The 24,337-nt window shown below is 44.7% G+C and overlaps 2 protein-coding genes across 2 annotated transcripts; one reads left to right on the top strand and one right to left on the bottom strand.

The window, feature by feature from the left end:
* The first annotated feature begins 10,006 nt into the window (after positions 1-10,006).
* Positions 10,007-17,095, top strand: LOC118776492 (SWI/SNF-related matrix-associated actin-dependent regulator of chromatin subfamily A containing DEAD/H box 1B-like). Its single transcript, XM_036526853.1, has 9 exons — positions 10,007-10,153; positions 10,969-11,133; positions 11,573-11,687; positions 11,902-12,017; positions 14,567-14,755; positions 15,370-15,488; positions 15,625-15,807; positions 16,315-16,424; positions 16,729-17,095. Exons 1-9 carry the CDS (start codon positions 10,007-10,009, stop codon positions 16,788-16,790), a joined length of 1,206 nt encoding a protein of 401 aa, XP_036382746.1. The 3' UTR covers positions 16,791-17,095.
* An 819-nt stretch (positions 17,096-17,914) lies between these two features.
* On the bottom strand, positions 17,915-22,388 carry LOC118775940 (hematopoietic prostaglandin D synthase-like). The gene is made up of 7 exons (XM_036525920.1): positions 22,360-22,388; positions 21,774-21,845; positions 20,405-20,550; positions 19,929-20,021; positions 18,842-18,951; positions 18,646-18,744; positions 17,915-18,122 (listed from the first exon to the last, which is right to left on the bottom strand). The coding sequence occupies exons 3-7, from the start codon at positions 20,535-20,537 to the stop codon at positions 17,958-17,960; spliced, it is 600 nt and encodes a 199-aa protein (XP_036381813.1). The 5' UTR covers positions 20,538-20,550; positions 21,774-21,845; positions 22,360-22,388; the 3' UTR covers positions 17,915-17,957.
* Between the last annotated feature and the right edge of the window lie 1,949 nt (positions 22,389-24,337).

The raw sequence follows: 24,337 nt of genomic DNA on the forward strand, positions 1-24,337 counted from the left end.
CCTGCTGCAGCCCGCTTAGCAAGGGGTAGGTGACGGGGGCGGAGGCGGATGGGACGTGCATCACCAGTGTTGATGCCTACCAGGCTGGTGTGTGTGCAGTCCTCGTCCCTGGCCACGAAGATGTCAGCAAACTGCTCCAGTAGCTCCCGCAGCTGACGCTTCTGGTCTGCCTCGAGGCCCCTGCAACTCCATTGATACAGCTCATCGACGGCGAGGGTTGGAGTAGCAGCGATGACAGTGGGACCCCCTCTGTTGCTGGCAGCAGCATGGTGGACTTCCTGGCTTGCGCCAGTGGCAGGGTGGACCCTCCGACTGGTGGCGGCGGCATTGTGGTGTAAGGTGGGAATGGGAGACGCCAGGCAACATACGGACTGTGGCACACTAAAATAAGGGACTGTTGCTCAAGTAAGCACTCTTGGGCCATAAATGACAAGGAATGTGTCCCCGCTCCTCCACACCAAGGAACTGTACAACAGGATGGGTCACCAGGGGGTAGGGAGAGTCAGAGGGCATGGGATCCTGATGATCCCAAATCCCTCAGGGACCCTTCCTCCTGACCTGTGGTGAAATCCCAACCTGCAACTATCAACTATTATTTCTGTATATTCTGTTTGGTTCAAGGTACACATGTCTTGTTTGGTCTCATTTCGATCCATACAATGCGAGTAGCAAAGGGGTGATAGTTCTATAACAGTAGAGGGTCTCCTAACCCTTAGTCTGAAAATCCGCTCAGCAAGCTGAAAGAATGAACACCAATGCACATGCCCCAAATAACGGGACAAGAATAAACACCGGCACCAATCAATAGCTAGATACGGACAAAACCTATTGGGGCTCTGTCCATGACCCCACCTCATGTGCTGACCAACTTCTTAAGGTTCGGGTATATAAAGGGAAAGATTTCTGCACTCAGGGAGTCTGTCAGAACGGCCTCCTGCGCATTAAACGTATAGCCATGTGACTCTGTATAGGGAGCACCGTTAGCACGGACTCCTGCGCACCAAGCGTATAGCCACGTGACTCCGCATAGGTAAGCTGTGTATATTTGCCATCAGTTGCACTCTGCCATACTGTTTACTGTAATTCTGGAACTTCTACCTGATTGGAATACTTTTAATTGGGACAATTTGGATTAATAAAAATATTAGCCATAACCTTTGTTTGTGATTTCTCATTTGGCCATTTCTAGCGACGCACGTAGCAGGATTCGAGGTTTTTCCGTATGTTCTTGCCGTACTGCTCGAAACCCACTGATACTTACGCTCATAGTCAGTCTTAAGTATTGCACTATTCTGACGAGTCTGCAGTCCCTAGGTGGGCCACCTAACGTATATTCTATGATTTAGAGTATAACACGGCAGCGAGTTATATTAAATGTGCTGGTACGGTATCCTACGTTGTGGACTATGTAGCCTGATCACCTACAAGCCAAAGCGAACTAAGAATTCCTGGGATGCTAAGTAGAATTGGGAATTGGGGAACTAAAACATAGGTTGGCATAAAATGGAGTCAGATTTGAAATATTTGATAGGCAGATTTTAACATCACTACTTCCAAAGACACAAACACACGCATCTGCCTTCAACAGCCACCACTTCCCTCATTAGTTGTGACTGACTGTCCTACAGTGGACCTCCTGGCTGGCACCAGTGATGGGGCGGGCCCTCCTGCTGGTGGCAGCGGTGGCATGGTGAACCTCCTGGCTGGCAGCCGTGATGGGGAGGTGGATCGCAGCCCCTCTTCGGCGGGGGTGCGGAGTACCACGGCTTCCAAACCCAGGTAGAGCATAGCCCTGGGTATGTCCACCATGGCCTCCCACTTAGCCAGCAGGTCAAGCCCAATGATGCAAGGGTCCTGGATGTCAGCTAGCCAAAACCGATGGTCGACGCTGTGGCTAGCGACTGACACCTGGAGTGACCTTTCCCCTTGCATCTTTGCACATTCGCCGGTGACCACAGCGATATGCAGCCTGGTGGATTTCCGGCCGTGGTCTCCGCCCGTCCGTACCAGGCAGGGTTCTGGGGCAGACCAGAGAAATGGTGGACCCCATGTCCACCAGAGCTTGGCACGGGGTGCCATTGAGGTCCCAGTCCAGGTATAGCCCATGTGTCTAGCCCAGCCGATGGCACCGCAGTGGTCACTTGGCGAGGGAAGGAGGGTTGTTGACAGGTGGCAGTTTAATAGCGGTTGGGATGATGTGCTCCATGGGGCTGGTGCCAGGCAGTGACGTGCAATGTGGCCTCTGTCAATTGCCCAGCTGCTCTTCTGCTTCCCTGCCGAGGTCGTGGTGGCAGTGTAGTGGTGGCCTGGTGAGTCGCTTCTTCCTTGTCGCTCCCTTTGCAATCCGCCTGCTGCAACCTGGAGAGCGTGCTCTTCCTGTGTTGTGGCATCAAAGGATGGGTACCCACGCTGGGCGTACAGACGAAGGACGCGGTGCATGCATCCAGGCACTCTCCCTCTTCCCTCCAGCAGCCGACCAGCTTGTCCTCGGTGTCGGAGCTGAGATTGAAATCTAAGATGCGCCACCCTCCTTTAAATCAGAAGTGTGGCAACATTTTGGCTTTCTGATCATTCAACAGGCGAATGGCGACAAATTAACTGACAAAATGAAGACGGTATGCTAACACTGTAGGAAAACTATCAGCCACACTACTGCTAATACCACGAATATGATGCAGTATCTACAATGCCACCACAACAACAAACTTCGGTCAGGGGATGTGAGAATGAAAGTGCTTAAAGGCCAAACTTCTCTTGAAAAAAGTTTTGCATCCCTGTTGCCTCACATATGTGCAAGAGCACAAGATATCACCGGATCCATAGGCGTGTTTATCACTAATGACATGAGACCATTCTCGGTAGTCGACAACGAAGGATTTCGCCTACTACTTAAGACACTAGAACCCAAATACCCAAATACAACCTTCTGACTTCTTTAACCGATGTGCCACAGCAACAACTGTGCTCACTGCAAACCGAAAGATGCTTGAGATTGCACGACATAAGCTAATTATGGATGTTGTCACACGCTGGAACAGCTGTATGGACATGCTGGAATGCTATCTCGAGCAACAAGCAGTTGCTACTGCCCTGGTAAGCACAAAGGTGCGCAAAAATACTTGTCAACTTGATACTTTGGATAGCTCTGACATCAGTGATGCCAAGGACACAGTGAAGCTTCTGAAACCTATAAAAACAGCCACCACTGTGCTGTCTGATGAAAAGAGTGCCACACTGTCACTTACTGTACCCTTGAAATACATGATTGAGCAGAGCATGGTACCCAACCAGGATGACTCCACCACTGTGGCTGATATGAAGAAAGCCATACTGAAAAATCTCTCTCAGTCAGTATCTTAACTTGTGTCTAAATTTGAACGTTGTGTGTTGAGGTACAATTTTCATAATTTCATATTAATGTAATACAGACAGACCCATTCAATTTAATATTATTTTATGTTTGAAGACTATTTATTTTTGTCTAGCTTTCAAAGAATTCCTCCTAGGGTCAAGCTGTCATCACTTTAATGGTACAAAAAGACAACAATAGTTCAGCATTGTTAATGCATCAAAAATAAATCCATTGTTTTCATTCCAGTGTTCGATTGATTTCCTTAAAAACATTGTGGAAGAATCGAACCGTAAACATTGTATCGTGAATCGTATCGAACCATGAGCTGAGCGTATCGTTACATCCCTAATGGGGATTATCCAAAATTTCTCCTAGTCACTCTAGATAGAAGTAAATGAGCTCCACACGAAGCAGACAAATATTTTGGCGTCAACCGATTCTGGTATTACATGTTGTGATTTATGCATGCCGTACTGCCACTTGTGGAAACAGCACTCTGGTGAGGTTGACATAATCAGATCCATTGTTGTTTTTCAGTCTGCACTTCTGGAGTACAAAGTAACAAAATACTTCCTGTAAAGATAATGTCAAATAAAAGTAAGGAGGCACTTTTTCTTAAAAAGTATATATTACAAAAGGACTTATAAATGTGTGTTTTTATCTTGTCTGGAGAAATTTAGTACTTGTGGTTACAACTTGTGTATCTCCCAAATGTGTGATTGGCATGACTGTTTCAATAATAACAGTATTGCTAAAGTAATTATTTCATATAACAAGTATCAATAGATCAATAATGTCCAATAAACAACAAAAAAAACACAACATTAATAACAGTGACCTTGACAGTGTACAGATTGGTCGGTCGCTGTCCCTTCACTTATTGCATTCTGACACATATTGCACAGCAAGAGTTGTTGTCCGTCCCTCTCCTGAGAGGATGGTCAGCTCATCTCGACCATCCGGTTCTTTAAAATTTGGAATGATTCTAGTAAATATACTGAAGTACTGTTTCCTTAGATCTATCAATTTTCTCACATTCAAGGAAAAAGTGCATCTCTGTGTCAAGCTCACCTGTCATACAGTAACCACATATTCTTTCTTCATTTCATACCCATGATTTTTAGTGCCTGCCCTTTTCAACAGCTAGGCTGTGGTCACTAAGCGTGTGCTTGCTAAGGATCTGTCTTTGCTTTATATCTCAGAGAGTAATGAAATATTCTCAATTTTGTAATTTCTTTTTGGGGCCAGATAGCAATTAAGTTTTATGTTGTGTTCTGGTTTTGTTATTCCAGCATTTCAGGTAATTTGAGTTTGTTTACCATTTGGTTCACTCTAATCTGTGATTGCAAAGCAGTGTTAGTCTGAGACTGGTGAATGTTAGGTGCTACATGGTTAGAAATTCCCAGGAACAACTGACTGAGGGCCCTCGTTTTAGGGTTCAGCTCTTGGGTTGAAGTGCCTGAAATTTCAGTGTGTCATGGGGAATGATTTAAAATGCAACATGTATAATCAGTGGAAATCTTCCTAATTCTGTCATGTGTGCGCTTTTTTAGCATCTTTCTTATAAGTTCTACAGAATTCTACATGCTTGTCCCATCAGTTGCTGACTGAGTGAACCCCATACTTCACTACCATGTAAAGCAGTGGTCAGAATGACAATATCTTAGACAATATTATAAATGATACATTGGTATAATTCAACAATTCCCTACCTTACCTTTTCAGTTCCTGTATCCGTTTCAAACTCTGTCTAAACTAAATATAAATGAAATTAAACATTCCATTATTGATGGCCATTATCAAAGGCAAAATCAATGTAGAAAGATAGGGCTGGCAGTAGCAACGCTGCAGCAGCAATGCTGGCGGTGTGGAGGAACACACGCATGCGAGCCACAGCAGTTCAGCGACGCAACTGGTGTGGCCCCAGCCTTACCCTTTCCGATACTGACAGCCTACTAGTTGTTTCTCTGTGCGACAAAGCGTTGTCGAGTTATCCGGTTTTGAAATCACAGCAAATTTCTGCATTGTCTCCAACATATGGCTGACATTACATCCCACTTTGTATGAAAAATAAACACAAAATAATGTGAATAAAACAATGACATTTAACAAGTATTAGCCTCCCTCCACCTCGTTCACAACCTAGGCTACAGACTGCCAGGCCACATACTTGTTTTTAGCCGTAACGCCACTGGAAAGGCTCCCAAACAGCGTCCCTGCACGCATCTGCACCTCCGCCAACAGGACTTCGATTTCGGCCTCACTAAATTTTTTTTTTTTTTTGCACCTCGTCATTATCAAGTAGAGGATTTGGGTTTTGATTCGAGCTCCTTTATATGCCAATGAAATTAATTAGGGGGCGTTTAAAAGGCGGAGATCTAAGGAGAGGGGGGGGGGGGGGGGGGAGAAGAAGAAATTATTTTCGGTTTTGTTCATTTTCTTTTTGTTTTTTGGTTACTTTCGGTTTCGGTTTTGTTTTGCGTTTTCGGTCGGGTTTCTTTCCTTTCTGCGGATATTAAGTTTCGTTTCTTTCGTTGTCTTTTTGGTTTAAGTTGAGGGCGGGAAGTCCTGGGAGGGGATTTAAGTGCAGAGCGAGTGATCGTGGAGCTCTGCAGACCTGGACCGCTTCCCGAAGTGACGCCCGGGGCAGACAAGGCAACGGAAGCCGGCTGGGGAATGAGAGGGAAAGCGCCCCAGGCTGGGCAGGAGGCGGTGCCTCTGTGTACTAAGGGACGTAACTGGCGGTGTTGCCTGTGTGTGTGCGTGTTTTTTTTTTAGTGGGAACACTGAAACAGCAAAGTTTAAATCAATGGTATCTTGGCCTTTGAGCTGAGAAAGGTTATGACCGATTTCATCATTTGTCTATCACTGTTGAATCGTTTTTAAATATTAGGTTGATTTAGGAATCTCATCTGTTCAATGGTTGCAACACTTTTGTTTTATGACTTCTGTTTGAATTGTCAGATTTTATTCTATGAAATCTACAAATGCCACAACTAAATGCAGTTTACTAATGTAGAAGGAATGGCAGTAGAAATGATCTGAGAAAGTCAAACACCTCATATGTATGAAAAACACTTGAAGACCAATTCCTGTTATACCTGCTCATAATGTTGTATCCCTGCTGTGTTTTTTTTTTTTAAAAAAGGCAGAATTTGACAACAGGGCCCTGTAGGTGGACATACAGAGCGCAAATAAAGTCAAAAGCCCTTACAAAACTTATCACCAGGTATGCCCAACCAATAGGTTTCCCTAGATTTTATTTTTTATAAAGCCAACCAAGGTGGAACAGTAACAGAGACACATTAAAAATGGTGAATTTACATAAGAAACAATGGTATAAGTATTCATTTTATTTTAGCAAGACACTATTTAAGTCCAAACTGACCGGGCCTTCAGGGCATGCGTCTCCTTTCATAAGAGTGCATGGTCAGACTCCACCCGTTGCAGGCAGCGATGGTAGCTCGTATGAGCTTGTGGCAGGGAGTGGGCTGTCTTGGTGCAGGAGCTGGGTGAACAGGGAGCTCTTCTTCTGACAGACGATGAGGTGGTTCAGGAAGTCAACTCTGCGTAACAATGTCTTCGAGCACCAGAGGCAGTGGAAGTGGGCCCCTCTGCGGCACTCCAGATTGCAGCGGCAGATGATGTAATCTGATGAGACGAAGGAAAGGAACACACAACATAAAGGTCATCCTAACAACTGTAAGTATGATGACGCAGTGATTGTCCAATTTCCATTTTACTAACTAAATAAAAGAGCAATGTTTTGAACAAATTATTGTATGGAAATGAATGAGCAAAAGATTTTGATTCAACAATGTATGTTACCCTTTGTGTAACGACAAAATGCATGTATGCATTAGGTAAACATCAATGCAGTGTTGAAACTACTGTTCATTATTGAAGACACACTCCTGTCAACATTTTCACATTTTGTAAGTAGCAAAGGCTAATACTTGTTAAATAGCTTTTTCACAGGAAGTACAAAACAGTAGAGGAAGGGTGCTTTCACACTAGAGCTTTTGGTCCACTTGAGCTGTTAGTTTGGTTCGTTTTGTTGATGTGAAAGCTGTTTTCTGAACTCGGGCGTGCACCAGGGGACCGAACCTGAGTCCTCCAGAAAACAGGTCTGGGGTACAGTTCACCTGAACTCCAGTGCGGTTCGCATTTGGTGTGAAAGCTATCCGATCTTAAACCAGGAAGTAAACGCTATTTTGCCTCCCTTTTGTGTCGTTACCTAGCAACATTGGTAAATAAAAGCTGCAAGTTCCTTACGTGCTGATGACGTGACTGATTCAGGGTTCGCAACCAAAAAATGTAATGTGAAAGGAGACCAATGGGAGCAGGGGGAGGGGGAATAATAGCAATTGAGTTTGGACCAGGAAAAAAAGACCAAGTGTGAAAACAGCCTATAGAGTAGCATAGTGATACCATTATGGAGAAAGGCTGTTATTAACTGCAGGTAAAAAATATTCACTGCATTCTGGAATCACTTCCTAAGCCATGAAACTGAATAAACATTAGATTTGTTTATAGTTTACAATCAGTGTAATTCAGGATTGTTTTAAGAATGTTCTTTTGGAATTCAGAACATGTAGTGCCCCCCAGTTTTATTCATGCCCTTGGTAAGTATTAACAGAAGGATTATATCCTTCTCAACGTGACAAACTTTGCACTCACAAAATGTCAGACGAATCACAGAGCGCCTGAGAGAGATGAGACGAGCAACCCCTGCAAACATACCCACCTGTATGGTCAGCAGAATGAAATCTGTCTGTTTTGTGGGATCCTAACCAATTTGGCAAATGACGTAGCTGTACTCAGGACATGAGGCTCCGTCTGTGCTTAAAGGAAACATTTTGCTGACTGAGCTACTCAGATTTTGGTCAAAATGTCTTGATGCCAAATGGAATGCACGATTCCATCTATCTTAAGAATGGCCCCAGGATTGGTAGATGCAAAACAATCCTAAAATAATAAAACCCCCCCACCATATTTCACAGGAAGCATAAGGGGTTTTTTTTTCCAAAATATGTTTTACCCCTCTGACACCAAATAAATCAGAGATGGGCATGTCCAAAGACATTCATTCTTCTGTGACCTGACAACAAGATACTGTTCTAACTGTAATTTAATGACAAGCCCTCAGAAAAAGCTCCTTCCTTGCAAAACTACCATAAATACTACACTCATGCAGGTGACCTTAAATGGTGGTGTTTGAGAGTTTGAAAGCAGCAGGTTTCATGGAAACTATAGTGGGAAGTGGTAAATTAAACTGTGAACTAGAGCCACGTCCAAACTTGCAGAGCCCAACAGCCTTTCATCTACATTACATTACATTACATTATTGGCATTTAGTAGACACTCTTATTCAGAGCAACTTACATTAATTGCAGGTTTTTACAATGTTCTCTGTTTATACAGCTGAATATTTTTACTGAGGCAATTATAAATTAAGTACCTTGCCTAAGGGTAGAGCAGCAGTACCCCCATGAGGAATCAAACCGGCAACCTTTTGATTGCAAGTCCTGCTCCTTAACCACTATGCTACACTGCCACCTCAGCTACAGTTTTCATAGCATTTTCACAGTGCTCTCTTGTTTTAACCATAAAGGTAAACACCCAGTAAGTATTCAGGGGCCAATATATAGTTCCAGAAGCTTTGAATGGCTGTACAGAAAGTACAAGTATTGATGTACATTTGTTTTTGTAGGATTTCATTTAAAAGTATTTTTTTAAGATGTGAATGTGTGTGGTCCTACTGTTTTCTGTTACCAACTAATTTCCCCTGAGAAATTATATTCATTTTGAAGAACAACAAAACTGTTCAGTAGTTGTATTTTTCATTTTATACAATCCCTTTTGTTCATATTTTTTAAGGCTGTGAATAAAACTGGCAGGCGCTGTAAAAGGCGTATTTTCATAAATTATGCACACCCGCCACATTGTATTTCTCCACAATGAAAAGCAGTAGTGAAGCCTTTTCTAATGTTAACACTAAAATAAATAAAACTATACTTCAAATAAATGAAATGACTGACAGAGCTAAGGCATAATCTTAAAAGAACCTCAGTGTACCACACAAATGTAAAACAAACCTCCATGGTGCACTCCAGACTTCAGGTGGGTCTCTATGTGTCGCCTCACATGGTACATGGTCTTGGGTTTATACACATAGTCTTTGCAGAAGGGGCAGTGCACCAGCCTGCAGCAGCTCCTGCACTGCTGAAGGGTAGGAATGACTCCCTTCCTCACTATGGTGATGTGTCTCTGAAACAGTGTTAAAGGGTTTCTGGTCACACAGTATGTTTTTGCAACATTTTTATTTTGTTGAGGGCTCTACTTTGGCAGTATCACAGGTTCTCAGACAAAAAAAAAACTGTACACAAGTGTGTCTCATGGCAGTTGTGCCAGACTGTATGTGTTTTTTATGTCTTTCTATGTTTTACAAAAGTACACTACCTAATCATTAGGGTATTGTTACCTAGTGTACTCTTAGTACAGGTGTAGGTATACAGATGTCTGTATAGGTGTATATACTTTTATGAAAATTCATAGATGTGTGTGAGTGTAGTAATCATATATATGTATGTATGTATGTTTGTTTGTTTGTGTGCGTGTATATAAAATATGTGTGTGTGCTTAATGCTTTCGATGCCTTGCAGCTACAACATGGCGATCGGAAACGAGAGTGACCGCAGTCTGTTCCGCAACCTCAAGATGCAGTGCGCCGTCTTCGACGAGGGCCACATGCTGAAGAACATGAACTCGCTGCGCTACCGCCACCTCATGGCCATCAACGTCAGTGCACCCTAAGATACTGAAAACAAGCACAGACGATACGTCAACCGCACACTCACTCTGCCCTGCCTCTCCTCCTCCCCGCCCCTTTTTTTGCTTTTTTCCCAATAAGGTCTGAGTCTTGGGCCTCAGAGATGAAGGGGACTGGTCAGATCGCTCTTTGTGGGGGGTCAGTTGTTCTGAGGTTGAATGGTTGTAAGCTTGATTAAAACCCAGCCGGCCAAATCCAGCTTGCTGCATCCCCTCCGGTGTCTGGTAAATACAGTTCAAATTGCAGCTTGAAGCTTCCAGTGTTGGGCGTTCGCTGTATTCACAAGTAGGCTCAAGTGTATTTTCAGCTGTAACTGATTGGCTGTGTGCACCCATAATGATTAGAATCACAGCCTCATAATCTCATGATCAATATGCAAAAGTGTTTATCTTCATTAGAACTCTGTACATTCGCAAATGTGGGGTCGGAGCTTTCAATTTTAAGTACAGATAACAGCCAGCATTGATGAAATAGCTAGTCCAGGTCTTGGCCCAGAGCTGCTCAGAAGATACTTTGCTTGTTGATCTATTTGAAGTGATAACCTCTTATAACCTCTTAACTGGCAAAAATAGACTCATACTAACAGTGGGTGTCTGTAGGAGCTCAGTGCTGGTACTTTTGTGGCCTGTTTTACAGTGGGAGAGATTTCATTTTAACAAGAAATCAGTGGGGACCGCTTCAGGCAAGAGCACACTGTGTTTATAGAGTAGTCTATACTGTGCTATAGTTCTGAATTAACCAGTCAGCGTGGGATTTACCGAACAGACCTTTAGCGATAACTCAGAGCTGTTGTATCGCCTCTCACCCTGCTGATTTGCAGCCGGCGCACATAGTGTTTTCTCCTGTTTGTCAGAAATCCTCAGAGGAGCAGAGCAGCTTCGAGAAGGACCGGATCGCCCACGCCAAGCGAATCATGAAGCCTTTCATCCTGAGACGGGTCAAGAGCGAGGTGCGGCACGCCGAATCCACAACGCCACAGACACGCTTAATCGCACAGCTAATCGCACAGGTGTCACTCAGACAGAGCTGCTTGAACACAGCATCGCCAGCGCTACCTCCCCCATGCACGAGGTCCCGCGGTTGCTTATAGGAGGGCCGCGGTGTTGTAGCATGACAGCGGGGGTTTGATGGGGTTTGAAGGTGTATCGTATTAGTTGCCCTATACGCTGTAGTTGTACAAATCTGATAGTACTGTGTCCGCAAACAGACCTTGCTCTCAGCTGAGAACTGTCTCATTGTGGAACTGTACACATCCTGTCCCCGTAGTGTCGCTATATTTACTGTATGCGCTTTTGCAAGTCGCTTTGGATAAAAGCGTCTGCTAAATAAATAAATGTAAATGTAAATGGGTTTTGCGTGAGGACCCGTGCGTCTGTGTTCAACCTCAGGTGCTGAAGCAGCTGCCTGCCAAAGAGGAGAGGGTGGAGTTCTGCGCCATGAGCCAGAGGCAGCAGGAGCTGTACTCCGCCCTGTTCGACAAGCTCAAGCGCTCCAGCGGGGAGAGTAAGTCTGTCCGGCGCGTCCCGAAATCCAGCAGCCAATACCCGCCACCGGGCGCTGCTCGCCCCGCTGTTAGAGCCGCGCGCAGGTTTCATTCCCGCTGTGCTTTCCTCTCGGCTCACCGTGCCTCTCTTCCTCTCATCCGTTTCTCTCCGGTTCATCCTTTCATTTCTGACCCTGACCCTAAGCCTAACCCCATCTCTGCCTCCCTCCTCAGAGCGGGACCTCAGTAACGTGATGATGGCTCTGAGGAAGATGGCGAACCACCCGCTGCTGCACAGGCAGTACTACAACACAGAGAGGCTGGCCGCCATGAGCCGCCTCATGCTCAAGGTCAGGCCACCGCCCACTTTCATTCAGAAAAAACACATCCACGTGGAGTGGGTGAACAAGCTCATTAATGTTCATGCCATAGGCTAAACACTTGTAAGGGGTTTCAGGGATAAGGGCAGCAGTCTGATGTAGTGGTAAGGAGCAGAGCTCATAACCTGGGTTGCTGGTTCGATTCCCAGCTGGGGCACTGCTGTTGTACCCTCAGGCAAGGTACCCACAGTTGCTTCAGGAAATTCCCAGCTGTATAAATGCAAAAGCTGTTAAATCATGTAAAAACTAATCTATGTGAAATGCTCTGGATAAGAATTTCTGCTAAATGACAGTAATGTAATGTAATGCAAAAGAAAGTAAGGAGCTTTGCACTTTCCTCTCTCAGTTCAGGCAGAGTTGATTTCAATCAACATCATTGTTGAAAGTATGACAGTGTTTCTTCTGCTAAATACTTGAATCAGCCCGTGTGATAGATAGGGCTGAAGTGTGTGTGATTGTAACCGAGTCAGTGTTTTCCGTGGATATTGAGGTAAACTGGACAGTATCCAGGGGAGTTGGTGTGGGGTGGTGTGGGGTGGTGTGGGGTGGTGTGGGGTGGGGTGGGTTGGCGGGGGGGGGTGTTGAAGGGAGTTGAATGCATTTTATAACCCAACAGACATGGCAACATGAGGTACTCACACTGCGATTGAAAAATGAAGTGAAAAATGAAGGCTATAAAAAGGAACAAGTTAGATTTCAACAGGATTTTCACCTTGGGAGGTTCAGCGTTCCTTTTTCAAGTCACAGTACAGGCAGTGGATCACCCTTGTTGTTCAGTAGCTCGTGGTTTACATAGAGAAGTCAGATCCTAGTCCAGCACAGGCTCCACCTTAGGGTCTCTCCAATCTACAGAGGGCTCCTTTGGTCAGATGCATTCGTAACAGTAAAATAAATCCTGCATGGTAATAATTTATTTATTTGTAATAGTGCAAAAATTATTTCTAAAATTGTTACTTACTAATTTTACGATTAGTTCAGACTATTTGCAAATAAAGTGATAAAAAAAACAGCTGTACAGGCCATGTAGCATGTAGATAACCAGGAAGAAAACCCAGTACTAAGATTATTACAAGACTTTTTTTTTTCTGCTCACATTGAAAATGTGTCTTGAGCTGTGTGGATTTGGTGATTTATATTTGACGTTTGCATTTAGGCACAAAGGCGTAAACGCATTGAATGAGTAATAACGTATCAATACTCCATGAAGTTGTTGCTCACTGTCTTTCTCTTGATACGGCACCTGAGGATTTCACAGCTCTTTCCAACATCTAGAGTATTTCAGCAGTATTGATAAAAAAAATAATGTAGTAAGCGTGTTAAATAAACATGGTTATGATGGCATTGAAATAACAATTACTTGGGACCAAAGAAACCATGCTGCCATCCAGCTAAATTGCATTTTACCTGATACAGCAAAGCACTGCTGGAGGAAGTTGTGTAACTGCACGGCCAATCTCAGAGGAAACAGACCTCAACAAAAGAGTTTGCTGCAATTTATCGCATTGTGCTGCACAGTTCTGCCTTGCCACTGACTGATGCCATCACCTTTTAGCGTGTGATGGCATCTGACTGCCTGTGACTGTCAGTGGCTGCACTCAGGTGCGCTTGTGGCCTGTTCAGGGCTGTCGGTTGCGATTTTGATGGATTTCCACAGCTGTAGTGTACTCTCATACAGCAGTGAAAGAGGCCAAAGGTGAACGTCTGTTCAGTACGCCCTTGTGCGTGCTTGTATGTGTGGAATGTCACTTTAAACCTCCCAAAACTTGGAAAATTGTGGAAATGTAATGATTAAGCTTATAACTAGTAACCAGTGTTCTGTTGTTTTTGCTTGTATTTTTGATTTTTATGTCCTTTTTTGTTACCGTATACAAAGCCTAGCTGATTCACCTTTCAAAAGCTTATTTTTAGCTGTTGCTATTTGAGTTCATTTTCCTTTAGTTGAGCAACACATCTTTAATATGGGACAGTCTTTATTGGTAGAAAAACATGTTTTCTCCAGCAGGGATCGTGAGAGTTGCTGAAGTTTATGGTGTGCTGCAGATTTTGTTTGAGCTGTGGCGGTAGCACCAGAATTGTTCAAATCTTTGCTTAAATGAAGCTAGTTCTCAGTGGATAAGGGCTCTGTTTAGATATGAGTTGCTCAGTTCAGTAATATCTCGGATGAACTGTACTTATTTTATGCTTATTTTACGCTGGTTTCATTTATAAACCATGACTTTCTCTAAAGCAATAAAATAGAGTACACTTTTTACGTACTGTTTGTTTGAGCAAGATGTGTGCAAATGCCCAGATTCCTCATTTCACAAAAGAGAATGCGCTTTTTGTAAAGGAAAGAATTTCTGCTGGGTCAGAATGGGAGCCTGTAGAAACCAGTCCCAGCACAGGCTGGAGTGTGAATGGGTGAAAAACCACAGTTATGTGAATGAGCAGCTGGTAAGGTAAACATGCTATTAAAGAGCAGGAGGCACGAGGTTGCGAGGTGTTTTTATGGAGCCTGTGCTCCCCCGTGTCTCCCCCAGGAGCCGACGCACCGCGACGCCGACCCGGCACTTATCCAGGAGGACATGGAGGTGATGTCGGACTTTGAGCTGCACCGCCTCTGCCTGCAGTACCTGGCCCTGCAGCGCTACCAGCTGCAGAGCGAGCAGCTGCTGGACTCGGGCAAGTTCAGCCTGCTCACCCAGCTGCTGGCCTCCCTCAAGGAGAAGGTAGGGGGAGGGGGAGGACACATCGCCCAGCTCCACTGCGTCTCCTATGCTTAGAGGCTTCAGTGGATGGAAAAATATTGTGTGGTCTCTCCTCGGTATTCTGTCTGGCCTGCAGTGTAACATTAGTGTGGTCTCTCCTCAGTATTCTCTCTGGCCTGCAGTGTAACATTAGTGTGGTCTCTCCTCAGTATTCTCTCTGGCCTGCAGTGTAACATTAGTGTGGTCTCTCCTCAGTATTCTCTCTGGCCTGCAGTGTAACATTAGTGTGGTCTCTCCTCATTATTCTGTATGGCCTGCAGTGTAACATTAGTGTGGTCTCTCCTCAGTATTCTCTCTGGCCTGCAGTGTAACATTAGTGTGGTCTCTCCTCAGTATTCTCTCTGGCCTGCAGTGTAACATTAGTGTGGTCTCTCCTCAGTATTCTCTCTGGCCTGCAGTGTAACATTAGTGTGGTCTCCTCTTAGTATTCCTTCTGGTCTGTAGTGTAACATTATTGTGGTCTCTCCTCAGTATTCTCTCTGGCCTGCAGTGTAACATTAGTGTGATCTCTCCTCAGTATTCTGTCTGGCCTGCAGTGTAACCTGAGGTGTGACATCAGCGTTGTCTCTCCGCAGGGCGACCGGGTCGTCCTTTTTAGCCAGTTCACCATGATGCTGGACATCGTGGAGGTCCTGCTGAAGCACCTGAGCCACCGCTACGTGCGACTGGACGGCTCCACGCCCATGGCGGACAGGTGGGCGCAAACTGAGCACCGTCTGAATGTACCATTACCCGAGCCATCCCCACCTCTGTCTTTCAGACAGTGACGGAGTCATTAAGCACATGGGTTCATCCCTTTCCCTCCATCTCATTTCCCTGCCTGGCTCCAGGATCGTCCTGATCGACGAGTTCAACACGGACCCCGACATCTTCGTGTTCCTCCTCTCGACGCGGGCAGGGGGCCTGGGCATCAACCTCACCTCAGCCAACGTGGTCATCCTGCACGACATCGACTGCAACCCCTACAACGACAAGCAGGCTGAGGACCGGTGCCACCGCGTTGGCCAGACCAGGTGCGGAGCGGCGTGGGCCACTCCCATCTCCCCACATTACATTACCTTTGCACACAGTCTTATCCAAGGAGACTTCAGTATAGATTTCCCTTTTTACAGGTTTTCCACTTATACAGCTAGATATTTACTGAGGCTCTTCATTACATGACATGACATGCATTACATTACTTTGCATTCATTTAGCAGATGTTCTTATCCGGAGTGACTTCTAGCACAAAAGAACAGAAGTTGAATGAGCATCAGTGTCATACCAGGCTAACAACACTCCCAGACCAGTGAGTGAGCATAACATTATTCAGGCGAGAACCTAGAAGCTAGGGGAAGACGAGTACACTTACCACCATACGAGGATCATAGTCACCAGATCACAGAATCTAAAACACAAACTTAAGGTTAAGGAACTTGCCTAAAGGTACAATAGCAGTGGCCCTCCAGGCAATCAAACCAGCAGCCTGAGTGGGAAGTTTCTGTTCCTCACCACTGTACTGCACTTTTCTCCTATCACAGGACAGTACAGGTGATAAAGCTGATCAGCAAGGACTCGATAGAGGACTGCATGCTGCGTGTTGGCCAGAAGAAGCTCAAGCTGGAGCAGGACATGACCGCAGCTGAGGAAGGTGAGCACACGCCCACAGTAACAGAGCCTATCATCCAGAGGGTCCTGCTGTTATCCAGCTACTCATGTCGTATGGCCTCATTGAAAGCAGTGTTAGCCGCTGCTCAAGCCAGGCCCGCCATTTTGTCAGTAGCGTTTTGTAGTGCTGGTGACTGAGCAGTGCTAGCTTCAGATTCCCGGGTTCTGAGGAGCCCAGGATTGTTCTGCCTGAGGGATTAGTTCAGATGTGTTGGTAACCTTGATGAGATGCGACCTTGAGGTTGTGTTGGAGATTCTAACCAGGGCGGCTCATCTCTCTCTCCCAGGCGACGAGGGCTCCATGCCAGAGGACATGGCCTCCCTGCTGAAGGCATCTCTGGGACTGTAAGCACTCCACCCTGCCTCCAACCTCACCCCAACTTGGGCCAGTACTGTGTCAGCCCCCGTCCCAGGACGGAGCTCACATCCGGATGCCCCGTGTCACCGCCCCGGGGCCAGCTTGCACCCCGGTGTGGCACCCTGCGAACTTAAAGTGTGAGGACAAGCTGCGTGTGCCTGTCCAAACAGCGTCACAGCTGGAGCCACTGCGGTTTCCCCCGACTTCCCACACTACAGGGAGCACGAGGCAAGGGGGACGGACTCCATTGTGGTTTTTTTTTGTTTCTGTGATGTGACTTGATGTTAAAACACTGTGCTCAGAATCTCGTCTGTGAAAGTATTTTGTATTTTTTGGTGTTACTGTGTTGCTGCAGCATTTGCAAAAGTGTCAAAAACTGAAATAAAGAATTCACATTAATTGAATTTTAATTGATTGAATTGATTTTTGTTTTACTTAAAATCTGTTAAATATCGCTAGTATGTTTAGCTAACAGATAGCACCTCACATACTTGATCATCACAGTTACACACACAGAACATACATGTCACAGCTTATATTTAAGTATTGCGAAGATAATAATGGATATTTTCAGCATTCTGATCTCGTTAAACTGTTGGTATTGTTTCTCGCATTAATGCAGAGCATTGGTTGAATTGTTTTCCATTAAATCAGTTAGACATAGCTAGTATGTTTAGCTAACGGATACAACATCACATACAACATCACATACTTGGTCATCATCACAATTGTACACAAAGAACATACATGTCACAGTTTATACCCAATAACTGCAAAGGTGGTAATGGCTATTTTAAACATTTCAATCTGCTAAACTGGATATTGTTATTTGTATGGAACACATGTATTGCACTAAATACGCGTGCGATTTTAGACCATGCATAACGCCCAGGTTACATTGTGCGAAAATGTCTGACATGGAGGTTCCTTGATATAATGGGACACACAGCATTTTAGCTGAAAGAGCTTCATGACGTATGCGCATTTTGATAAACACAAACACACACTTGCACCATTACATTTCAAAATAAGGAGCTTGATATATGTGTTTGTTTTTGCATCTCTGAAGCAAAGCTGTTTAACATGATTGTTAACAAAGCAAGCGGTGTGTTGGTTTTTGATTGCCCGGTTTTCCTGAGGACCCGGTCCTGCCCTGGTCTAAAATTCGGTTTTGGGGCGCGTCTGGAGCCAGTGGTCCAGCCCGGGCAGGCCCCCCACGCGTTGGAGCAGAGCGCAGAGCCGCGGGTGGGGGTCAGAGAAGCCTGGCCGCAGCACGCTGAAGGTGGTGGAGCACACGTGCCAGTACAGGTCGGCCCAGGTCACCTGAGGCAGAGGGAGGAAAGGTGGACGGAAGGCAGGAGTGCAGCTCCCCCCCCCCCCCGGCCTCCTGCCCCAAACCCCCCAGCGTGGCTGTGAACAGCATGTTCGGCGTATGCGCCGCGCCGTGGTCAAACTGTGTGAAGGCAGCTCAGGGGGACTGTGCAAACATCTGAATCTCTCGGCTGTTTCAGCGTGATACTGCCAACTTGCTTCATATTTATTGTAGATGTGTTTATACAACAAAGCAAATGCTACCTACCTGCTGGGCTACATATGTAATAGCTGATTGATGAATACTGTATAGCTACCCGTTAATAATACAAACAACCTAGCTTGCTAGGAAGAATGAGCAAATGCAAGGTATCAGGCGTACATTGTTCTGGTTTGCTGCCAGCTTTGCCTGGTTTGTTTTTTTAGGTCGTTGAGCTTCTACTCGGACGCTACAAACCCCAGTCAACATGCTTGCTATTTGTCAGCGAAAAAGAGCAGCCCTCCCCCCATTCTGTCCCACTCCAGCCATGCTTACCGCATCGCCCACCAGCCACTCCCTGTCGCCCAGCTGTTTCTCCAGGTAGCCAAGCAGCTTGGGGGCGTGGACATCGAAGAGCCCATCGATCTTTTGTTTCTGGGTGATGGACACAACTATCAGTCAAAAGAAAGGCAAATGCACGTATCGATTGGGTGAAGAGCCCTTCAAACACAGGGGCTCAATGGTGCCCTGCCTTGAGCTCCTGGTCCTCTTCCCTCCAGGGGATCATGAGGGTGAAGTCGTTGAGGCTGTCCACTATGGCGTCTGCCTGGGCCTCCTGCAGCCGGCCTTGCCCCGCCAGACCTGCGGAGCGGATGTGCAGCACAAACACAAACAGAGACAGTCATTTCAGCACCCGTGCATATGTGTCCAAATAGGTCACGTTCACAGCCTGCAGCTTTTCCTCTCACACAAAGCGCTACACCTCCCTACATCTGCCAATGCCGGGGACTGCGGTGTCTTCACGAGGTCACAGTGAAAGCACGCGAGCTGGAACTCACTGTTCGTCTGAATACTGCTGAATAGTCAGATACCAGTAGATCAGATGTGTCAGATGTGAGGCCAATAGAATTCTAGACTGCAAGTAGCAGCAAGTGGACTAAACATAGAACAGTTTCTGAAATAATCCACACAATTTAATTAGGATTACATTAATAAGTCTGAAAATAGGCAAACCTGAAGGAAAACTGTAAAATTAGTGCACCAGGATGCAATTGACTTGTGAAAATGTGTTTGTACCATTCTGGACCCCTTCCAGAACCTTCCAAACCAACCTATTTCTCATAACCGAATCAAGTCCAAGACACAGTATCACATGTCTTCATGTACTGCATGAACATGCCTCATGGTTTCCCCTATGCTGACATTACATCAGACACATCTTACATATGTGGTTATTTCCATAGCAACACAAGGCACTCAACTTCACCACATATTCAAAACTGGTTTTGTGGGCTGGACTTATAGCATGATCACAGTGCATGCAGTGTAGCCTGACTTTTGCTGATTCCACTAAGATCAAAATATCATCACAGAATGTGTGTCTACTCTGTACGCTGATTGCAAGGTATGTATCCTCTCTGCCCCCTAATTTTGGGTTGCGTGCTCTCTCTAATCCTTGACAGGAAAGAGTGTGTCATATCATCCATAAACTGAATCTCAGTGGAACTGAGAACCATGTGTTTTTGTACAGCATGTATCTGCTCCTGCTGTTCGACATTATCTTGGTGTTAGCTAATATTAGCTTTGTTAGTGAAGGTGAACTCAAAGCCACTGATTACCTGCTTCTTTGGCCAAGAACCTTGCAATGGCCAGGCTCTGGTTCAGAAGTCCCCCCTCCACTTCCAGCACCGGGAGCTGTTCAAGGGGAAAAGCTAGGAAACAGAGGGGACAGAAAACTCAGAAACTGCCAAACCTGCAGCGGGACCGCCGGGAGATGGACCTTGTCACTGGTGTCACTGAGGCCTAAGGAGGATTTCACATCTCAGGCACCCCAATCTATCAGTCTGTTGCTTTTCATACACCCTACATCTCTTTTACAGCACGCAATCATTTCTCGTTGACTCGCTGCCAGAACTATACTGCAATGCACTGAAGAGCTGGAGATACAGAACAGACAAGAATCAATGCTGTAGCAAGTGATGAGTCAAGATATCTAATGACCTTCTCACTCATTTGAAAAGATGCATTTGTGTGAACGGCACCCATGTTGATGTGTGTCTGCTGAGGAAAGCCAAGGGATTGTACAGCTACTCACAGGGCTTGATGGATGGCCAGTCCTTCCACTCCACCCTTTGGTCCTTGAAGGGTATCCCAGCATAGGCCAGGATATAACGGGACAGCTCAGCTCTCCCCCGCATATTGAAGTAGGTGAGCTTGTAGGGCTGCATGTTTCCAACAGATCTGCAATATTGCCAGAACTGTATAACTGCACATTGAACAATGCATACTCTTTATCATTTATAGCAGAGTGCTGGTCCCCTTGTAATCCCACCGACTTCATTTATTCTTGTTACATGCAAAATTTGATGTGGTGTGGTTATGTGTATGAGTAAAATTTTAGCAGTCCTGAGAAAATGCAATTAACAGGTTTTGACTTCTCAGATTCTATCTCCTTTCAAGCACTATAACAATGTAGTGCCAGGTTACATGACAAGGGCGATAGAATTATTTCTGTAAGGGCATCAGTGCAGGACATTTTAATTATCATAATTACCTAGCAACGTGACCCATTTAGCTATGCTTAATGTTGGCACTGATGAAAGAGACTACTTTGACATTTCTCTTTACTGACTTACTCTGTGCATTTGAGCACAGTGGGGAAGAGCCCTTTTTTTGCACAAAAGTACCTGTTAAATGGACCTTGCGGTACAATGTTGCTGTCCTTGTTTTTGAAGATCAAGTGTTAGCTATTTTAACCTGACATAGACTTTGTTGCCTGTACAAATCAAAATAATAAGCATCCGCATCAGATGTCAATCAATTTTTTCAGAACATATAATAGTTTAAAATATTCAGATGATTTGGGGGCCCAAGTCAGGAAAAAAATCATGTGTATGAATTTGTAGATAAGTATTGCCATCTCTAAACTGACATGGTCATTGAACATCAAAAATAAACAGAACCTTTTAAATGTTCTTTTGCACAAAAACATTTTGTACTTTCTTAGCATGGTTTGCCGAGTTGGCATTTCTCTTATCTGTATATGGTAATTTTCACCCATATGGTCTAATGCAGAAGGTCATGATAGATAGATAGATAGACAGACCTCAAAAATGAAAAAAAGGACCAATAACATGGGCTGGATTAGCTTTTCACTGACATGAATTATGACTAATTAATAGTTTTTGACAGAAGAGTGAGTCACCCAACACTATTTCCAAGTTGGCTTGCAGCTGGAGCACAGTGTTGAACAGTAATGATTTTATTTGGCTGTCCCGGTAAAAACGAAGCGAAACAAGGCAAAATGTCTACGCACAGCCTATGCTCATGATGCTAGCAGTAGCATTGTTACACACACACAGAAGAAGAAAAAACAAGGCGCAGTAGTCTGCACATTCTGTTTTTTCTTTCTTTTTTTTTTAAATTTGACTAAGCATCGTAAGGCTTTGGGTTCATGCCCTCACCTGTCTCACAGGTTATTCTTTCCAGAGAGAGCCTTGCTTGAAGATCAAATTGTAATGTATTTCAAGGAATTACTGACAAGAAACATGAAATATGAAAATACAAACATGTCATTTTTTTCCACACTTGCACATAGTAGACGTAGTTTACTGATTCTCAGTCCTACTCCTGGGGCCCCCCTGCTCCGCACATTTTCCATCTTTCCCTGCTCTACCTACCTGACTGAACTCATCAGCAGCACTTTTCATTATTAATTTTGATTATTAGATTTAATCAAGAGCAAGAGCAATAATTTCAATCAGGTGTGTTTGAAGCAAGGATAGACAGAAGATATGCAGGACAGGGGGGCTCCAGGAGTAGGACTGACAAACACTTTAGTCTCACGCAGTTCTTCATCATAATGGTTATATGCCTGTGGTTTTCAAGTAACCACTCTGTTTTCTTCATAAATGCAAATACTATTCTATTAAAGACACAAACAGCTGATGAAAATGAATGTTTTCACTTTTAAAAGTTTAAAACTGCAAACCACAAAATTAACTCACCCTACATCGATTTCATGTCTAGCAATGATAAAAATCAACTTACATGAAGCATAATCTTGTTTGAAGTTTCAGTTGCCTTTGCTGTTAAGCAAAGGAGGATGCCCTTGATATAAGTGCAGTCTTATCTCCTGTGATCTGCTTCCTCTACATGATTGGCATTTATGACATTAGCAGCTAAAAGGGTCATTAAAACATACAGGGAACTGCCAAAATAAAGGAAACCCTTGTGTAAATGAGGGACACAAGATATACTGAAAGCAGACGCTTCCACATAGGTGTGGTTCGGGAGATAATTAAGCAATTCACATCCTACCATGCTTAGGGTTATTTATGAAAATACTGAGCAGGACCAGTTTGCCCATTATTTAGGCTACCATGGATATAATAATATAATAGATATCAGTGACTCTGAGAGAGGAGTCATTGTTGGGGCATGTTGGACAGGACCTTCAGTGACGAAGACTGCTCAACTTGTTCAGCGTGTTGAAAGCGCAAATTCCTCAACCACGATGTCTGTTCATTGGTTCGAAATGCAGGGCAAAACAGTCGGGCAACTGTGAATCAGCTGACTGATGAGCAGGCAGTTTCATCAAGAACAGTCTGTTGAGAACTTCACAGAGAGGGTGGTTGGGTTGCAGAACACAAACACCTTATTGCACCTAAAAATGCATGCTTGCAATTAAAGTGGTGCAAAGAACAGAGGCAGTAGTTTACTCAGCAGTGGAAAAATGTCATATGATCAAATGAGTCATCTGTCATCCTGTTCTGAACAAGCAAACGAGTGCCTGTGTGGTGCATGTCAAAAGCAGCCTACAGGCCCAAGTGCTTGTTTCCCATGGTGAAGGGGGTCTGACAGCTCTGGATTCTTCTGGCATAGTTTAGGTCCACTCAACCCCCTAGAGGGCAAGGTGAATGCCATTAAACACAAAACCATTCAGAGTGACCACCCTAACCTATGGTGAAGCACTTCTGTCCTGATGGGAGTGGTCTCTTCCAGGGTGACAATGCCCCCATCCACAGCTGGCACGAGTGATCCCTGAATAGTTTGATGAGCATGAAAACGATGTAATCCCAATGCCATAGCTGTCTCAGTCACAAAATCTCAACCAAAGCGAGCTCTTTGGGAGATTCTGAAGCAACGCCTGAAACAGCGCTTTCTACCACTATTAACAAAACATTAAATGAAGTTTCTTGTGGAAGAAACATGTTGCATCCCTCCAGTTTCAGACACTGGTAGAATCTATGCCAAGCCACATTGACACTGTTCTGGCAGCTCACAGTGGCCCACTGCCATATTGAAAGGCTGTATCTGTGTTTCCTTCATTTTAGCAGTTACATGTGTATCCTAAAATAATCTTTAAAAGACCCATTTAATAGCCTAAACTTGACTGAAAAAAATAAAGAAATACAACAGCTACAACCGGCAGCCAGCTTGTCATGAATTCACAATTACAGTGAATTTCTTCAAGAGACACATTGAGCCAACAGCCTGTCATTCCAGAAACATCCTTCTGATGGTGCAAACACCACAGAAAATCCCACTGAATGAATCTGGTCTCCTCATGTGTTTTATGTAACATATAAATAACCGTTTTGTATGAATGGCACTGACAGTCGCACAAAATATAAGTATATATATATATATATACTTACTGTATATATAATATAAGTCAGAGTGAATTGTGGCTTATGACACGGCAAGAAGCTAAGCGGAAACTAAAAAGAGTAGCCGCATGCTAACAGTGGATGTTCAAATGCATTCTTTCCACTCCTACTCCCTGCTTCTTGCTGTGGGGTGATAGGAACCCTGTCTTTCCACCCTGCTGGGTCACTTCAGCACCTGGGTGTCACCTCTACTTCATGGCAGGTCACAAAAACCTCATTGCTGCATGAAAATGAGCACTTTCATTCTTCCTTGGACATTACACGTTCCAGGACCATGCCAAACAGGAGTTATGGTTCTGTATGGTCTCTCTGATGTCTTTTGTGCCATCGACTGCACCCACATCCATAATAGCAAG

Source organism: Megalops cyprinoides, chromosome 4 (assembly GCF_013368585.1).
Source record: "Megalops cyprinoides isolate fMegCyp1 chromosome 4, fMegCyp1.pri, whole genome shotgun sequence".
NCBI lineage: Eukaryota > Metazoa > Chordata > Actinopteri > Elopiformes > Megalopidae > Megalops > Megalops cyprinoides.

Bases quoted from the DNA above. Each gene is read 5' to 3' on its own strand.
- LOC118776492 (XM_036526853.1), top strand. From the start codon at position 10,007: ATGCCTTGCAGCTACAACATGGCGATCGGAAACGAGAGTGACCGCAGT. The intron at 11,134-11,572 runs GTGCGGCACGCC...GTTCAACCTCAG, and splicing joins TGAGACGGGTCAAGAGCGAG to GTGCTGAAGCAGCTGCCTGC. The intron at 15,808-16,314 runs GTGCGGAGCGGC...CTCCTATCACAG, and splicing joins CACCGCGTTGGCCAGACCAG to GACAGTACAGGTGATAAAGC.
- LOC118775940 (XM_036525920.1), bottom strand. From the start codon at position 20,537: ATGCAGCCCTACAAGCTCACCTACTTCAATATGCGGGGGAGAGCTGAG. The intron at 20,022-20,404 runs GTGAGTAGCTGT...TCTGTTTCCTAG, and splicing joins CTGGCCATCCATCAAGCCCT to CTTTTCCCCTTGAACAGCTC. The intron at 18,952-19,928 runs GTAATCAGTGGC...TCCGCTCCGCAG, and splicing joins GTTCTTGGCCAAAGAAGCAG to GTCTGGCGGGGCAAGGCCGG.